The sequence below is a fragment of the Cryptomeria japonica genome, chromosome 4 (assembly GCF_030272615.1).
Source record: "Cryptomeria japonica chromosome 4, Sugi_1.0, whole genome shotgun sequence".
Taxonomy (NCBI): domain Eukaryota; kingdom Viridiplantae; phylum Streptophyta; class Pinopsida; order Cupressales; family Cupressaceae; genus Cryptomeria; species Cryptomeria japonica.
Window position 1 is genome coordinate 258,270,540 of NC_081408.1, and position 16,004 is coordinate 258,286,543.

The 16,004-nt window shown below is 36.1% G+C and overlaps 1 protein-coding gene across 2 annotated transcripts in view; it reads left to right on the plus strand.

Moving 5' to 3' along the window:
• Window positions 1-1,811: 1,811 nt before the first annotated feature.
• LOC131065560 (uncharacterized) overlaps window positions 1,812-16,004 on the plus strand; it is a 151,264-nt gene continuing 137,071 nt past the window's right edge. For both annotated transcript variants that reach the window (XM_058000108.2, XM_058000109.2), the window contains exons 1-3: window positions 1,812-2,050; window positions 2,163-2,228; window positions 12,756-12,842. In XM_058000108.2, coding sequence (XP_057856091.2) covers window positions 1,961-2,050; window positions 2,163-2,228; window positions 12,756-12,842 — 243 coding nt within the window. In that variant the 5' untranslated portion in view covers window positions 1,812-1,960. The remainder of the gene's footprint in view (window positions 2,051-2,162; window positions 2,229-12,755; window positions 12,843-16,004) is intronic.

Here is a 16,004-nt window from a genome sequence, read left to right on the forward strand (position 1 = left end):
GATTTGAAAACAACACAGAAGTTAGTTTATTTAGCTTAAAAAAAAACCAATCACAAAGACCATAGGCATAATTTGACATGTCTATCATTCACCAAATTTAATTAACACAAAGACTTCTTCAATGAGCAAAAGTCTAAAAAATCTCTAAAGTCTGAACTCCTTAAAAAGTAGGAAAATAAAGCATATATAGAGCCCCGACTCTTAACAAACAGTACATAACATCAACAAAATCCTAGCAACCGCTTCTGACAAGAAACTCTTAGTGTGGCACTCTGCGAGACGCTACCCAGCGAAATGACCTTTGAAGTTGTTATCTCAACCGCATCATGGCGACCCCTACACTTGCCAAACAAGAAAATTGCGATGCAAACCACATTTTGGTTCACAAACCACCATGGAAGACACGTGACGACTAGGGGGAGACCCGAAGTTGAGCATAAAAAGAGAATTGGATCGTGCAATGCGGGGGCACCAAGTGTCACTGCCTTTACACGGGGGATGGTGGGGACGAGAAGCATACATCTAGGAAAAGACTTGAGCCACGCAGCAGCTCCGCGTTCTCTCAACATTGAGTGAGAAAAGTGAGCCGCTTAGGGCTACGCCGAGACACCACTTGGCATGTGTCTTGACGAAAGGAATGCGAGCCAAAAATCAAATAGCAAAACACTCAATTAAGAAATAACATGAGTATAAAAATTTCATAATTAGGGGAAATGATCCAATAGCCACCCATGTTCATCCCTTGACCACCTAAACCCCTAATTATTATCTTAAAAAATAATCAATACATTATAATTAAAAGCCCACTAAAATATTACACATGTACTAATAACCACTCACTTGTAAATGTAAATTATTTCCTTTAAAATGGACATCAACACTATTAATCAAAATGCATTTATTTCATTTTATTGTAATTTCTTCTCTTGTATAAAATCAATTGTTCTTTGTAGAAGTTTTCTAAATATTATTTCCACTTCCTGTAGTTTTGAATCTTATCAATGTTAATGTGGCTCGCAATATGTTCCTTCTTGCAGGTGACCTTGCCTACCCATCATTATTAAGGATTTTTTTAAATTTTTAAATTGTTTTCTTAGTTTTCTTTATTTTTCTAAAATCTCTTTGGAATTAAGTTGGAATATAAAAAAAATTAATGTCTTCATATTTTAAAAAAAAAATTTGGTAGAGGTGATAATATTGATAATATGTTGAAAGTTGATGGAAGTGATAATATTGATAATATGTTGAAATACTTAATCTCAACTACAACTGTCCTATTTAATCTGTAGCTCTTTATGTTATTATATGAGCTACTTCAACATCGAATACATCTTATCTATTCATCTATTTCAGTTTGTTTTTCCTTCTTGTAGGAACTCTCCATTACTATGTTTCAAAATGATATCTCTAGATGTATTTTACATATTTTTTTAAGAATATAGGTATGCTAGTATACCCACTCATAAAAAGTTAAATATTTAATTAGAAGAGCTGTGTAACTTTTTTAGTGCTTATATGACATGGTTATTGGGATATTTGTGCATAATTATTAGTCAAAACATTTATTAGAAAAATATTTATTAAATAAACTGTACAATTTATTTTGATAATTTTAACACAACTTATTGATATGCTTATAAATATATCACTTCTAAATAACCACTTTTAACTTCTATATACATAATAAATCTTCATAAAAAATCTGAAATAATAGCGTTAAACTCTTTAAAAAAAAAAAATTAATTGAAAAGTGTACAACATTAGGATGGCCGGCTTTTCGACCCTTTCCCTACATATTTATTGTAACCTTTCAATTTCTTCACCAAATCAATGGGCGAATGAAGCTCCCGTTCCTCTTGAATTTTTTAAAGTGGCATTACTGAACCCGAAACCGGAACATTTTAGATAGACTGGAGCTGGGTGTTGAGAGCTTAGAAAGGGTTTTACGAAGGCCTGTGGAATGGAAGTGCAGGTGCTTTTGCTGTCGCTCATCTTCCTCGCAGTCGGCGCTGCTGCAGATGGCATCAACGGCTGCGGAGGTTTCGTAGAGGTATATTACATCTTATATGTTACATTGTACGCTTTCTAGATCTAATTCTTTTGTTTATGTTCCTTTTTCCAATTACAATTCAATCCTTCAATGTCTTTTAATCGTAATGCAGGCAAGTCCAGCTTTGATCAAGCTGAGAAAACCAACTGATCCGAAGCTTGACTATTCTCACATAACTGTAAGTAGCGATTTTTTTCCTTCATTTCCTTATACCTATTTTTTTAATGATAGCACATGAGAAACAAATGGATATGGACTATTAATGTTGAAATAATACGACTGCTGTTTCTAGCACAAGGAGGTTTAATTTTTGATCAACTTAGATTCATATTTATAACATTAGTATGCAAGTTAGAACAAATCCTATTCGAGCAAACGTTCTGTAAGGTAGAACAAATCGCTTCTTGCCAGGTATGCAAAGTTTAGAGTGTTGGGATTTTATCATTCCCATGGGGTGATTCATTCTTTGAAAAAGGTGTGATCCGAGATCCGAGTACTCCTGGATTGCTGTGTAGTCCAGCAATTCGTATTCTCTGTTGAAGAACTCTAGCAGCTGGGCTTGGATTTCGGTTGCCAATGAATACAAGTATGTTTTTGAGCCAATATTCAATAGTTAGGGTAAATCATCGTCATGCAGGGTACAAAGATGAGACTGTTGAGATTTTATCGTTCACAGGACTTGAGCGATTCCTAATCGGATTTGGAGCAATCCGTGGTTCATCTGGATGGTCTATGGTCGAGCAGAGCATATACCCTGTTGAAGAACTCTGGCAACCAAGCTCTAACTTGAACGACTATTAAGTGCAAGCGTGAATTTGAGTTCCCAGCTTGACCATTTCAAAATAAAAAATTCATGGGCAAAAACTAAATGTATCAGGATATCGCTCTTCAAGCTCTTTGCACACAAGTGCAGACAAACCAAGACCTTCTGGAGACGATGAAATTTTTGCTGTTTATGAGTTGCATACGTCTGGATAATGAAAACCTAAAATTCTAACCTGGATTGCAGTAGGTTTTATGTTTTGGTTTTAGATGGGCCAGAATATTTGAAACATATGTCTGTCAACAGTCAACAACATAGATCTTGTTATTTTTTGTTTTGTGCCTGTGCTAGTTTCAGTTTCAGGGCTTGCAAAGAGGGGTGGTACTATTGCTGCATTGGAGTCAATCCCTAGCTTACCCCGAAGACCTGTGATCACTGTATTAGATGTGGAAAAACTTTTAAAGTATTTAAGTATATTTCTATTTGCTGAGTTTTGCCATGTTTTCATTGAGTCCGAGTCAAATTTGGGTCTGCAAGTAGGACCGACTCACGAGTTTTGAAACTATGGTCCATCCCTTTATAGTTCTAAGCAACGACAAATGGTAAACGGTTTTCAGTGAAAGTAGATTGACATGTACTGTTGATGTACACATCAGACATGTACACGGTTTAAAAGAAAAGGGACTTAATAGTTAAATAAGGTAAGTCCATGATGATTGTATCTCTTCTGTGTTGCAAATTTATAAAACCAAAAAGGCACTACTAAAATTCTTTGACATACAAAGGCACCACTACAAATTGATATCGGTTAGAAAATTATAATCTGGATCACATATATAGGCTGTCAAAAATCTGCACTTTTACAAGAACTTTGTAAAATCTTTCCGTAAAACTACCTTTTTTAAAGGTTGCACTGACTCATCCGTAGCTGCCGCTTGGTATGTTTAGGTGTTGGGTTTGGCTTTTTGACTATGGATTACGTTGCCAAGAGATAGTTTCAGTGCTTGGCATGAGTATTATAAATTAAAAAGCATCAAATCATGTCCATTCTTTGGCACAGGTTTTTAAGGAAAATGCTGGTTTTAAAGAAGAGGAAAACCTATTTCAGGCCTTGAATTGCTTTTATTGCCTCTCTTACAGAAGGTAGGGGTCAGGGTTGCTTTAAAGTAACTTTAAAACATTATTTTCTTCCCTAAAAGCTTCTTTCATAGAGCATATTAATAAGTGCAGAACTTTTCTTTTATCTTTGAAGTGGTTTATTGTGTTAGAGATTCAAAAATTCAATAAGAAGGTTAGTGTTCAACTTTGCTTAACACTTAACTCTATCTCTAATTAGTATCTTCTCATGCTTTTGAGGATTGTTGCCTTGGATCTTGTAGCGTGTTTCGTATCAATTCTATTGTTAATACCAACGTTGCATTGAGACGAGGGTACTTGGAGACTCTGGAGATTAGTATCGCTACCAGTATGAGTATTTTTCAAAATAGGAGACAGTGGTATTAGGAGACGCCCTTTTTTTAATACAATTTAATAATTTATAGAAAATTTGAAAAGATGTGTATATTTGTAAAATGGCCCAAACCAACAAGTTGAATCTTTCAACACTGCTAATCCTTTTGCTATTCTATGTGATTATATGTATGAGAATGTGAATATAGATTATATATATGAGAATGTGAATATAGATTATATTTATGAGATTATGAATATCGACGTACTCACAAGAATGAACAAAGATTCCCAATTCTCAAGGATTTAATAGAATTCTCCCCCATTGTGTGCACCGCAAAGTCTACATAAAGGAATTAAAAGAACAACAACAAGAATATAGAAAATATGAATATCTTTTGAGTTTCACATTGAACTGCAAATAGCCAAATGGCAAATACTTGTGGTCTTGTTAGCTCCCATTGACTCCTACCTTTCGTTGGCACTTGTTTTCCCTTCTATGGTGTGTTTATTTTCCAGCTTCTTGGTCCATTTAACTTTTAATTTTTTAGGGATTTTTGTTTTATTTGTGTGGGAGTCGACACCTTTTGCGTGGGAGATTACAGGATTCTTCAGGAGACAGCGGTTGAAAGTCTCCCGTGTTAATGCAAGTAGCTTCAGGAGACTTCATTTTCTACCTGCGTTGGATGTAATTCTTCTTGCTGTCATTTCTCCCTCAGTTCGTATCTTCTGTTCATTCATTTTGGACTGTGTGGTTGTTTCTATGGATTTCTTATTTGCTCCAATGAAAGCTGTTTATGTTTTGTATTCCTATGCTTGCTGTCATCGACCTTCATCTCCGATTTGTTCCTTGTCCATGCTGGCACGACTACCATTGTTATTGATTTCATCCGGTGTGATGCAGTCATGTCTCACCTTCAGTTCCTGTCGGTGGAGTAAGGAACGGCATATTTTTTTGTAACTGTCGATGAGCTGTTTGGTGCCTCTTGGTCTTTTGTCTCCACTGTAAAGAGATTCTTGGAGCCTTGCGAATTTGATATATTTCGCTAGCTGTTTGATTTGCGGGTCATGAAAAATTCTAAAAGGAAGACAATCTATTTCTTTCGTATCTGTCATCATCCGTGTTGTGTTCGAAGAAGGATATCTCTGCAGCTACCTTGGCCTGTTCGAGTTTTTCTAATATAATCTTCATGTGTTTGATTGGTGTGTAATATCTACATATGGTAAAAGGTGTATATGCTGTATGAATGGTAGAAGCCATTTTTCAGAAGTTTTATTTATCATACTGTTGATTGTCAAAGTGATAACAATCATTGCTTGTTAAGCGTGAAAGCAGTGTATCAGATTTGAGTTGATAATAAAGTTCAATTTTGGTGTGGCTGGGTTTTTCACCCTCAGGTGGAGGGTTTTCCCAAGATAAGATTTTGTGTTTTGTGTTCTTGTGAGAATTCTTGTTTCAGATTTCTAAGTTTTATCTTTCTGGTTCTAAAATTAACATCCTACAATGGAGACGTCTTAGGCAAGGTCTTCGGTGCTGGGATGTGTCTCGGTCTGTGAGACGTGCCCTGGGGGGTCGGAGACAAGTCTCTGTGCAACTATGGTCAATACTAATACATTGGTCTCTGATTTGATGTAGTCAAGATTGCAGGGCCTTATCAAACTGTCCAATCTTGCTGCCTTAACATGTCATCCAATCCACAATATGGAAATAAAATTTGAAACAAATATTTATTTCAACCTTTATATATACATTCATAATAAATATAATAAAATTCCTCAAGAACTATAACATCTATGAAGGATTTGAATAATAAACATGTCAGAAATTTTACAAACTTTTCTACACACATCTTGCCTACAAGTCTTCAAGTTCTCATGTCGTCACACCTTCTTGGCTTCACTCATATTTTGGAATCTGATTTTCTCCTTCATCTCACATCTCTCACGCTGCCTTGAACACCTACAACACATCTGTAAAACTCTTTTCTTCTTTTCCTCTCCTTTTTGCAAGCTGATTTCCTATACTCTTCCTTATACAATTCTCTCGGGCAACTTGCAAGTTCCTTCTCCAACCTTTCTTCTGTTGATTGCTGCTTCTTAATACCATTGAAGGCTGCATTTATAGATATTAGAACTTTTCTGAGGCATCACAAGGTGGCACCCAAATCTGCCCTTTCATTTCCCTCCAATTGTCTTCTAAATTCCTCTATATGTTTTTGAATTCCTCATTAAATGCTTTTAAAAGCTTGCTCCACCATATACAATGCCTTTTTTGTATGGATTATTTTGCAAAATGAATAAGAACAAGAATCAAGTCATGCTCCTTTGAAAAATGAGGAGTTTTTAATTATTCTCTCAAAAATCATGTTCTTTTCCCTCCATTTTAGGGCACTTTTAGAATCACATTAAACAATCTGTTTGCATCTGATTTTTGAGATGGAAGCCAAGTCTTGATAAAACTAATATTTTATCTTTCAACACTCCAAAATATACTCTTGAAGCTCCAAATTACACCAAAATTGAAAAACTTGAACATAATTTTTTTTTTTTGGGTGATGTAGGATTGCTTGTGAGCTAGGATGCCTCTGGGTCATGTTCTAACCATTGAATGATCTTTTCTTTCCAATTCATATTGTTATGCAATTGCACAATAGAAAATTTCTTGTGAGATAAGTGCTTTTAGTCTTGTGCTCATACCTCCAAGCTAAAAAAGATAGTTCTAGATTGCTTTCAAGCATTTTACTTTCGTACAAAATCCTAGATGATCAATTGTACAATGTGTATAAGTAACAATCTAGTTTATTTGTTTTAAATTTTGGGAGTAGATTAGATCAAGGAGCTTTCCGTAGGAAATTTGAAGAGAAGATTTCCTCGGATACTGTTCCAGTTTGAGTTGTCCTAAAAATGACAAATTAAAACACTAACACACCTACACAACATAGTGTTAATGTGATAGTTAAAACTCTGTCCAATTCTTGTCGCACGAACCCGGTGGTGTCGACGTGTCATACTTTGTCCTGTGTAGATAATATTGTATACTTCTAGATAACGACAACATATAGGAATCTCACTAATGAAACCAACATTTGTTAGAGTTGTAGGTAGTCTTGTAACTACCCAATTGCTCCTTCACTCTCCTCGTTTAATGTTGTATAGTACAATTTTTTGTAAGAAGTTAAAGAGTTGACAAAGTTATTGATTGAGCTAGTTTAGTGGTAGATAGGAGGCTAGTTTAGGCATTTAATATATCTGACCTTATGGATCATTTACAAAACTTTTGCATACTAAAACTTTGCATTACAATTATCGTTGAAGTGTGTAACTTGTTTTGTTATTCATCTTTCCCTATTCACTTTGATATGGTTCTTGGTCATACATATTTAATGATTTTGCTAGTTGTATTGAGGTCTACTTTTTCATTGTGTCATAGTTTGTAACTTTGTATATCCATAGGTAGATCTACGAGAAGTTGGGGCTTGAAATTTGTGACTCTTCTTATAATTTCCTCTTTAGCAATCCAAGATGGTAAATAGATCTCTAGAGCTACCAACTACAAACATGCTCCAAAGAATGCTAGAAGATGCATTATGACACCAATAAAAAGATTTGCAATAGTAATATGCATGCGATAGAGCAAGCTTCACTTGTCACTTTACCTTTTCTGTTGAGCACTTTCAACATCTCTCTAAGTGCTCTTCCTTCATAGAACCTTCAATGGCTCCACACTGTACAAGATACAAGTCATTTTGGACATCTCTATTTTTTGGAGGAAAAATAAATGCAGATGTTCTAGATAACTAATTTAATCTCCTTTGTTCGCAGTTCATTGAATCCTATGAGAAGGACTTTACATCACAATATCTAGGCACTTGAAATGGTTTTGTTAAAACCTTTAAAGAAACCTACTAATCAGTAGTAATCTACAAGGAATAATGCATCAAATTTTCAAAATTGTGCCAAACAAAGGACCAACTGTACATTGATATCTTTTACACTATGGTTTTTGAGCTTTGCATTGAAGAGACTGAGTAGATTGGGTCTAAAGACCATAAATACATTTAGATATGGATTTTTTTTTTAATTTTTTACAAAAGTTTATATTAAATAAATAAACTTCTACAATTTTTCTTTTCAAAAGTTTATCAAAAAACAAACTTTTTTTACAATAAAATCTTTTACCATGTTAGAGTCACTGATGGACTCAATCTCCCAGGATCACTTGCAAAACCATGATCAGCAATGGAGAGGATGAAATGCTGAAATATGATGCAATAATGATATTATCACACTCCAAAAGATACAAGATGGATCAGAACTCCCTTGTACTGATTGAGCTGATATGAACTCATCTGAGTTAGCTCTGAATTAGCTCATAAGGGAGAGGTGAGTGCTGATTATATAGCAAAATGTGGGCACATAATTCCAAGAGGAATAATAACCTCCAAATAACCAAATTAGGTGGGAGTTGTACCTACTTGGAAAATGCCAAACATGTGGCAAACCAACTCAGGTAGGGACAAACAAATGGTTATGGGGAGGTGGCAAATGAGTCCAAAAGAGGGTGTGACATTCAACCACCCAAATGTGGGCGTGAATGACACATATAAATGTAGGATTATGCCACGTGTCCTCATATAAACCTTGTCCCTTATTAATGTAAGTATGCTTAATAATGTGTAGGAAAAATAAATATAAAAAAACCTACACTAGCAGATCCAATCATGATATCCAAGTTCAAGAAGAAATCTAGTCTTATGAAGTTCATGGAGGAGGAATTCTAGTTCCAGAGAATGCTAGTTGAAAGACCTCAAGATTCAAGCAAGTACAGATGAGAAGAATTTACAACTATCTTGAATTTCTTAGTCAGGAAAGAGCAAGGAGGAAGAATTCCAATTCCAGACATTCAAGGAAGACATTCAAAGTTCTTGAGATATAGTTCAAGTATTGAAGACTTCAAGAATGATGCAATTGTGGAATACACTCCATCACAATTAGTCAAAATGGAATATTCTTCGTGATGAGTTATCGGGTCCACATGGCATCTAGCATGTTGAGGTGATGCCTTGTCACCCTCTCCAGCCAATCAAATGTCTTCCAACCGTCGTGACTAGATTCATTGCATTGGCCACCAAGGAAAGGGATAGTGGGCACCCTATTTTGGGCAATGAGCTATTAAATGCATAATGGAGTGTTGGGCTATTTAATGCATAGTGGGTGCTTCATTTGGAGTGATGGGCCATTAAATTCATGATGGGCGTGATGCCTTATTAATTGATAGGTCCACCACTTGGTGCCACATAGGTCATTTTTGGTCAAATCGTAATTTAGGTTTGCATGGTGTAATCTTGGCCCTTGATTTCAAATCAATCTTGGCTGTTCATTTGCGGGAGGATCTCTATAAAAGGCCCTGTGTCCTCATTTGTAATTCATTAGATAGATAGCTCATTAGTTCAAGTAGAGAGCTTCGTAGAATAGAAGTAGAGTAGGAGAAGGGGAAGACATAGTTGTAAGACTTGGAGAAATAAAATTTGATTTCATTGAAGATATGGTGGATTCATGTTTATTTCAACTTGTTACATGATGTTCTTCCAGTTTCTCAATTTTTAGATAAAGTGCTTTGATTTCATTGGAGAATGTAATTGTTTGATGAATTTCCATGGCTCATACTTTTTGCATCTTATTGATTATAAGTTGCAGTGTAAAGTTAGCTAGAGCCTTTTATATGGATGTTTAACTTCAATCATTGAATGTGCATTGTTCGTTATGATATGAAAATTCTTTGCATAACCCTTGGAAGAGTGCACCAGTTCTTGTGGAGTTGTAGTTGATTTGGGCGAAGCAGAACTTAGTTTATTTGGAATTTGTCCATTAGAGCACTATCCATTGATATCGCTGTCCTCAGGAGTAGATTTAGATCCTTCTAACCCTTTACCCTTTAATTTTAGGTCTTTTGGTTGTGTTTGTTCGAATAAGAAGCATCATGAGATTGCAATATCCGATGAAGAAGTTCCAACCAACATCGTAGAAGTGAAGAACGATCTAAACGTAAGTCCCTTTGTGTTACCAGCATATCACAATGACCATTGAGCTTATCCACACGCCAAGACCTGACAAAGAACCTTGGAGTCACTTGTATGATCTTTTGCAATCTTAGCATACACGGGATTTTGCACAAGAGAGGATAAAATACCTTGGTTCTTTATTCTGTGTCGGTGTGGTCATAAAACACCTGTCAACTATACCATCGTCTATGATTGAGACACTATTATCCTGAGCCATTTTTGGAAGGCACTTTGGTCATAGATGGACACAAAGTTGGAGAAACAGTAGTTAATACTGATAGGAATGATAGTGCACCTTCTTCGGATGCACAACTACAGAAAGCAACTCGTGAGATGAAAACCTGCTTTTCATTTGGAGCAGTTAAAATATATCTCCTCACAACTCTTACAATTCTTATCAGGTTTGCTTGGGTTTCCAACCACTGGTACCTATCAATGTAGCTTATCCCACGCCACAATTCTACTTCTTCAACTCAAAAGTAAGTTGACAAAGGTACCAAATTCATTGAGCACATTCAGCATATGTAGCAGAAGGTGTCAACTATCCATCAGAACATAAATGCCAAGTACATGCAATGCCATGACAAACACTGCATGCAACATGCCTTCCAGGTTGGTGATCTGGTCTAGTTACTTCTACAAAAGGAATGACTGATAGGAGCTTAACTCAATCTTGGTTCATTTTGGTATGGGCCTTGCACCATCATGAAGCAAGTAGGAGATCATGCCTTTGAGCTTAATCTTTTTGCCTACCTTGTTCTGCACCTTGTTTCAGTACAGAACTCTTGCTACTACTCATATCTGTTGGGCTCTCCTGATACCATATAGCCTCTATAGCTGACTGAGCTCAATCCTGATATTGTTGCACTAGCAGAGACTGATCAATCATTGACACCCGGGCTACATAGACAAACCAACAAGAGATTCCTCTCTTCCAGATCATGAAAGCAGGTCAATCCCTCCAAAGAACAATGGTAGTCTGAATTGTAAGTTGCATGCAACGGGGTCCATTGCTTCTGAAGGAGGGGCAAGTGATTTAACTTTTTAAGAGGTAATGGTACACCCAGGAGTGCATAAATCTGTCAGCACAAACATTTGGCTTTTCTGGCTCCCTCAGCTTCATTATCACCTGCAGAACATGTGGCGGTAATGCCACAACCTAACTCCTCTGTTACTCTTGTCATACACATTAGTGGCATCTATCTAACTACTCTTTCTCCCATAGACAGCTGCAATTGCATTTTGGGATAGCTTTCATCAAAGTTGCAGGCACTCTTGCAATTGCCCAACTGCTCTTTCATCCTTCTCATATATAGTACTGTATATTACCATTCTTTTAAATGAGAAGTTAAGGACTAATCAAGTAAGTGATAAAGCTATCTTAGTAGTAGATATGATGATAGCTTAGGCATTCAATATATCTTACCTCTCAGATTCTGTACAGAGTTTTTGCATAATAAAACTTTTTTATGGTTCTCTTTGAAGAGTCAAACTTGTTCTGCTATTCTTCTTTCGTGGGCCATCTGCACTCTGATATAGTTCTTGGCCTCTGCCATTCATATATTATTTTTCCACCGTAGCACATTTGGTCTGCTGAGCTTGTCAACCTGGGTATGTACTTGGGTTTCAGATGAGTACATTTGATGTAGCACTTGTACAGAGAAAAGAGAAGTTTATACATGTGTAAGGCTGCTAAACACCTGTACCTTTTCAAGAACCTTGAAAATCTGTCCCATAATCTTGCACTTTCTTCAAGGCAATATCTTCTCAACTATTGCTTCTCAGATGAAATGAGTGGGGTTTGATTTTGATTTTCATAAGCTTTTAGAGGTTATGGATGGGACCCATGATGTTTGACGGCCTGATGAGAAAAGGGAACTGTACCTGCAGGTTTTCCGTGGAGATGTCTCTTAAATGACTCTGATTGTATCCAGGAGAAATTCAGAGATGTCCAGAGAGATGAAGTCACAGTTGAACTTGTCTCCCATAAATGAAATGTGTCATAGGGGTAAAGGGATGTGTCTCTTTATTACTTAGTACTTTCTGAAGGTCAGTTATGTTCAATGTTATTGTCTCAATTTTTAACAGTGCTCTGTTGTAGTTATTTGTTTGTTGATCCCATGCACCACATTAGACAAGAGTGTACAAACCGGTCCACTTAAGTATTTGATATATTGGAATTGTGTAGTTTGTAATCTGGCTACTGCAACCAGGGCCAATGTATTTATACTGTAGCACATTATGCTTATGGGTATTTACTTGTCCATCATCATTTTACAAATACAGGGGAGTATGGTTTTTGCTGGTATGATTGGTGCGAGAGATATCACTTCACATTTAAAAATAGTTTCTCTAGCTGTGGTTTCATAAATTAGGTTGCCACTTCTTGAAACTGGTTTATAGGCAACTGATGCTACAAGTATTTTTGCAGGTCGAGCTTCATACAGTGGATGGCCTGGTGAAGGAGTGGACACAGTGTGCACCAAATGGATATTATTTCATTCCTGTATATGACAAAGTAAGTAGCTCATTGATGGGCAGACAACTCTGAAAAAGTAATCTCAATGACAAATTTGGTAGTGGAATTTACTTTTCAATATAGATATAAAAAAATATGTTCTAGAAATTACAATATCTGCTTTTTAATTACTTTCTTATAGAATATTGGATCTGGGATTCAGAGTACAATCTTTCAGAATTCATTAGTTGTGGATTTTGAAGAATGTTCTTGCATTGTAGCATGCATTTTATAATAAATGTCTTTGTGTTCTCTTTCTAAAAGGGAAAAGGCCCCAGTTTCTTCTTAACTTTCTTCCTTTGCAACTCTTGCAACTTTTCAGACATAAATTTGTTACTTAAGAGGCTAGGATTCTTGAGTATAGTTGCCATAAATTTTCAGAGAAGTGCTGTAAATGACTGAGATAAATAACAAAAGCTGTAATCACTTCCTATCTAGGGCATCAACAATTTCATAATTGCTACCAAGTGGAAAATCTTTCAGAATTCATTGGTAGTGAATTTGAAAGAATGCTCTTGCATTGTAGCATGCATTTTATAACCGATTACTCTGTTTTCTATTGCTAAAAAGAAACAGTCCCCAGCTTGTTTACATTTTAACTTTCTTCCTATATGACTGTAAATCATTACAACTTTTCAGACCTAAGTTTATTACTTTAGAGTCTAGAGTATTGTTGTTACGTTTTCACACATCGCCCCATTGCAAATGGGGACCTGTTGGTGGACGTTTTATCATCTACCGAACACTTAGAATAAAATATCACAAGGATACTTTATCCTCTCCTGAACAAAATATAAAATATCACAAGGATACTCTATCCTCTCCTGAACAAAATCACTGCTTGTGCCAAGATTGTGAGAAAAACCACAAGGCAACTCCAAGGTCTATATGTGCGAACAAGCGACTTTTGTGGGATAGCTTGTCGGGTTGTGTATGCTGAAAATCTCAAGGGGGACTTACGCTTATTAACTGGTGTCATTCATAGGTTGAACTTAGGCAGATTTAACAATTTATGCTCTATGTTTCATTTTTTTTTTTTGGATTTTTTTGGATCTAGGACTGCAAAAAGGGATAAAAGGATGAGGGTTAGGAATTCTAATTACTGCTAAGCTATTCCTATGAACTCAAGACATGGTAAAGACTGGGTGAAATTGGTAACGACGCTTTGTTTCGCCACACTCGGGCGGGTGCAAGCTTCCAAGGTTGTGCTTAAGATTTTCATACTCATGAAAATACCAACAATTGAAAAATATTACTCAAAGTACAAGTTAAGCATCCACATTTAAGAGCTCAGGCTAACTTTACGCATCGAATGAAAATCATCCATCCAACAAAAGTATGAGCAAAATTTCACCAATTTAAACTATCAAATCTATCATTCATCTAACTTCAAAGCAAATTACTGAAAGCAAATTTAATCTAAGTGTTGAAGGGAATATGCAACCATTTAGCAATACAAAGATATCAAAACAATATTGATAATGAATTATTTTATTATTCAAATAGCTTTGCGCAACAATTTCATAAATCTCTCCACACTGAAATGAAACGAGAGAGCGAGTTTATATAGAGTTTTTGAAAGCAAAATAAACGGCCAAGGTCAATCTAAGATCAACGACTGAGATCTAGACAACCTAACCCTAGATAAAGTTTCCAAAATAAAACCCAAGATCCTCTTCAAATGAGGCAAGTGGCAAAAGATGCTTTTTTTTAGGATTGCATCCCTTTCTTCTGATATTCAATGAATTTGGACACAATTTGGTCCACTTCCTCCATGGTGACATGTGGTAAAATGTTGATCCTGAACTCTAACCCTTCTAAGTTGTCTGCACATTGAACAAAGGTGATCTCCTAGTCTAATTCGTGTTTGTGAAAGGCATCTTTGATGGATGTGAGGTTTGATTCCTTGGCCAAATTATTCTCAAGATTGGTCCTGTGATGGCAAAGAAGATGTTCTAAGCTCTGACCTTTAAATTCTCCAACTGCATATCGCTCTTCCGGATGGTCTCCTTCCCAATCATTTCTGTAACTACAAGGAAGATCTTGTCTTGAATTGCCTTTATCTGTCCTTCTATTCTATCAGCATCATCTTTCACCTTTTCCAAGACCTCATTTTGTGCAACCAGTGTCCAGTGCCAACTGTTGAAATCATAGGCAGCCCTTGCTTCAATTATCTTCTGATTAACCAACTCTTGGGGTGAGATTCCTTTCATCTCTGTAAGGCATGGAACGATTCTATCCTGGACATCTTGGAAGTCTGCCCACATTTCTGCCATGATCTCAATCCTGGAAAACAAAGAAGTTTGATCATATGTTGATGAGATTCCTTCTATAAACTTGATTGCTTCTCTTGTACTTTCTATCCAATCTTTAGTTTCTCTAGCTGTTATTGGATCTTCCTTAGAACTTTTGACTACCTAAAGAACAAAACCCTAATCTTAGAAAAAAGAAATTTTTTTTAAGCCTTGCTTTTTATATCTAGAGGCAAGATTTTCAAATTCTGACAAAATGGGTAGTAATAAAATGACTTGAGGAACAAAACCCATATGCCACTTTCAAAAAAGCAGAAAATTTTAAAAATAGCAAGTTGTGAGAAATGACCCAAAGCAATTGTGATCCTCGTCCTTCGGACCTTTTGAACTAATCAACACTCAAATGCAATTCTGAGCAAGATTTCTCATTTTGACTTTGGATGAACTCTCAAAAAAAACTCTAACTTAAAACTCTCAAAATGAGGATTTACAAAAATGCAAAGCTAAGGCAAAACCTAAAAAAACAAAAAAACAAGGGGTCCCCATCTGCGATGGGATGATGTGTGAATTAGGTCACAATAGGACCCTCCGCTCCCCCCCCATTTTTTCTTTTTTAGGTTAGGGTTTTGTCTTTGATCTCTCGCCTTTGCAAATGAGTCAAGTTTTGTGAAATTTGGAGGAGTCATCAGAGTAAAAAAAGTGAAGGAATGGTCGAAAAAATGTTTTGATGCTACAAATATGCTTGGAAGGGTCGAAGGAGTAAAATCGCAATTTCTCGTGGTCAATTCTGACAAATTGCTTTTTTAGGAAATTTGCTTTTTTGTTTTTCTAAATTTAGAAAGTTTTGTTTTTGGCATTTTGGGGCCAATCTGGGAACCTGTTTTTTGGCGCTTTTTTCTCTAAAAATAGA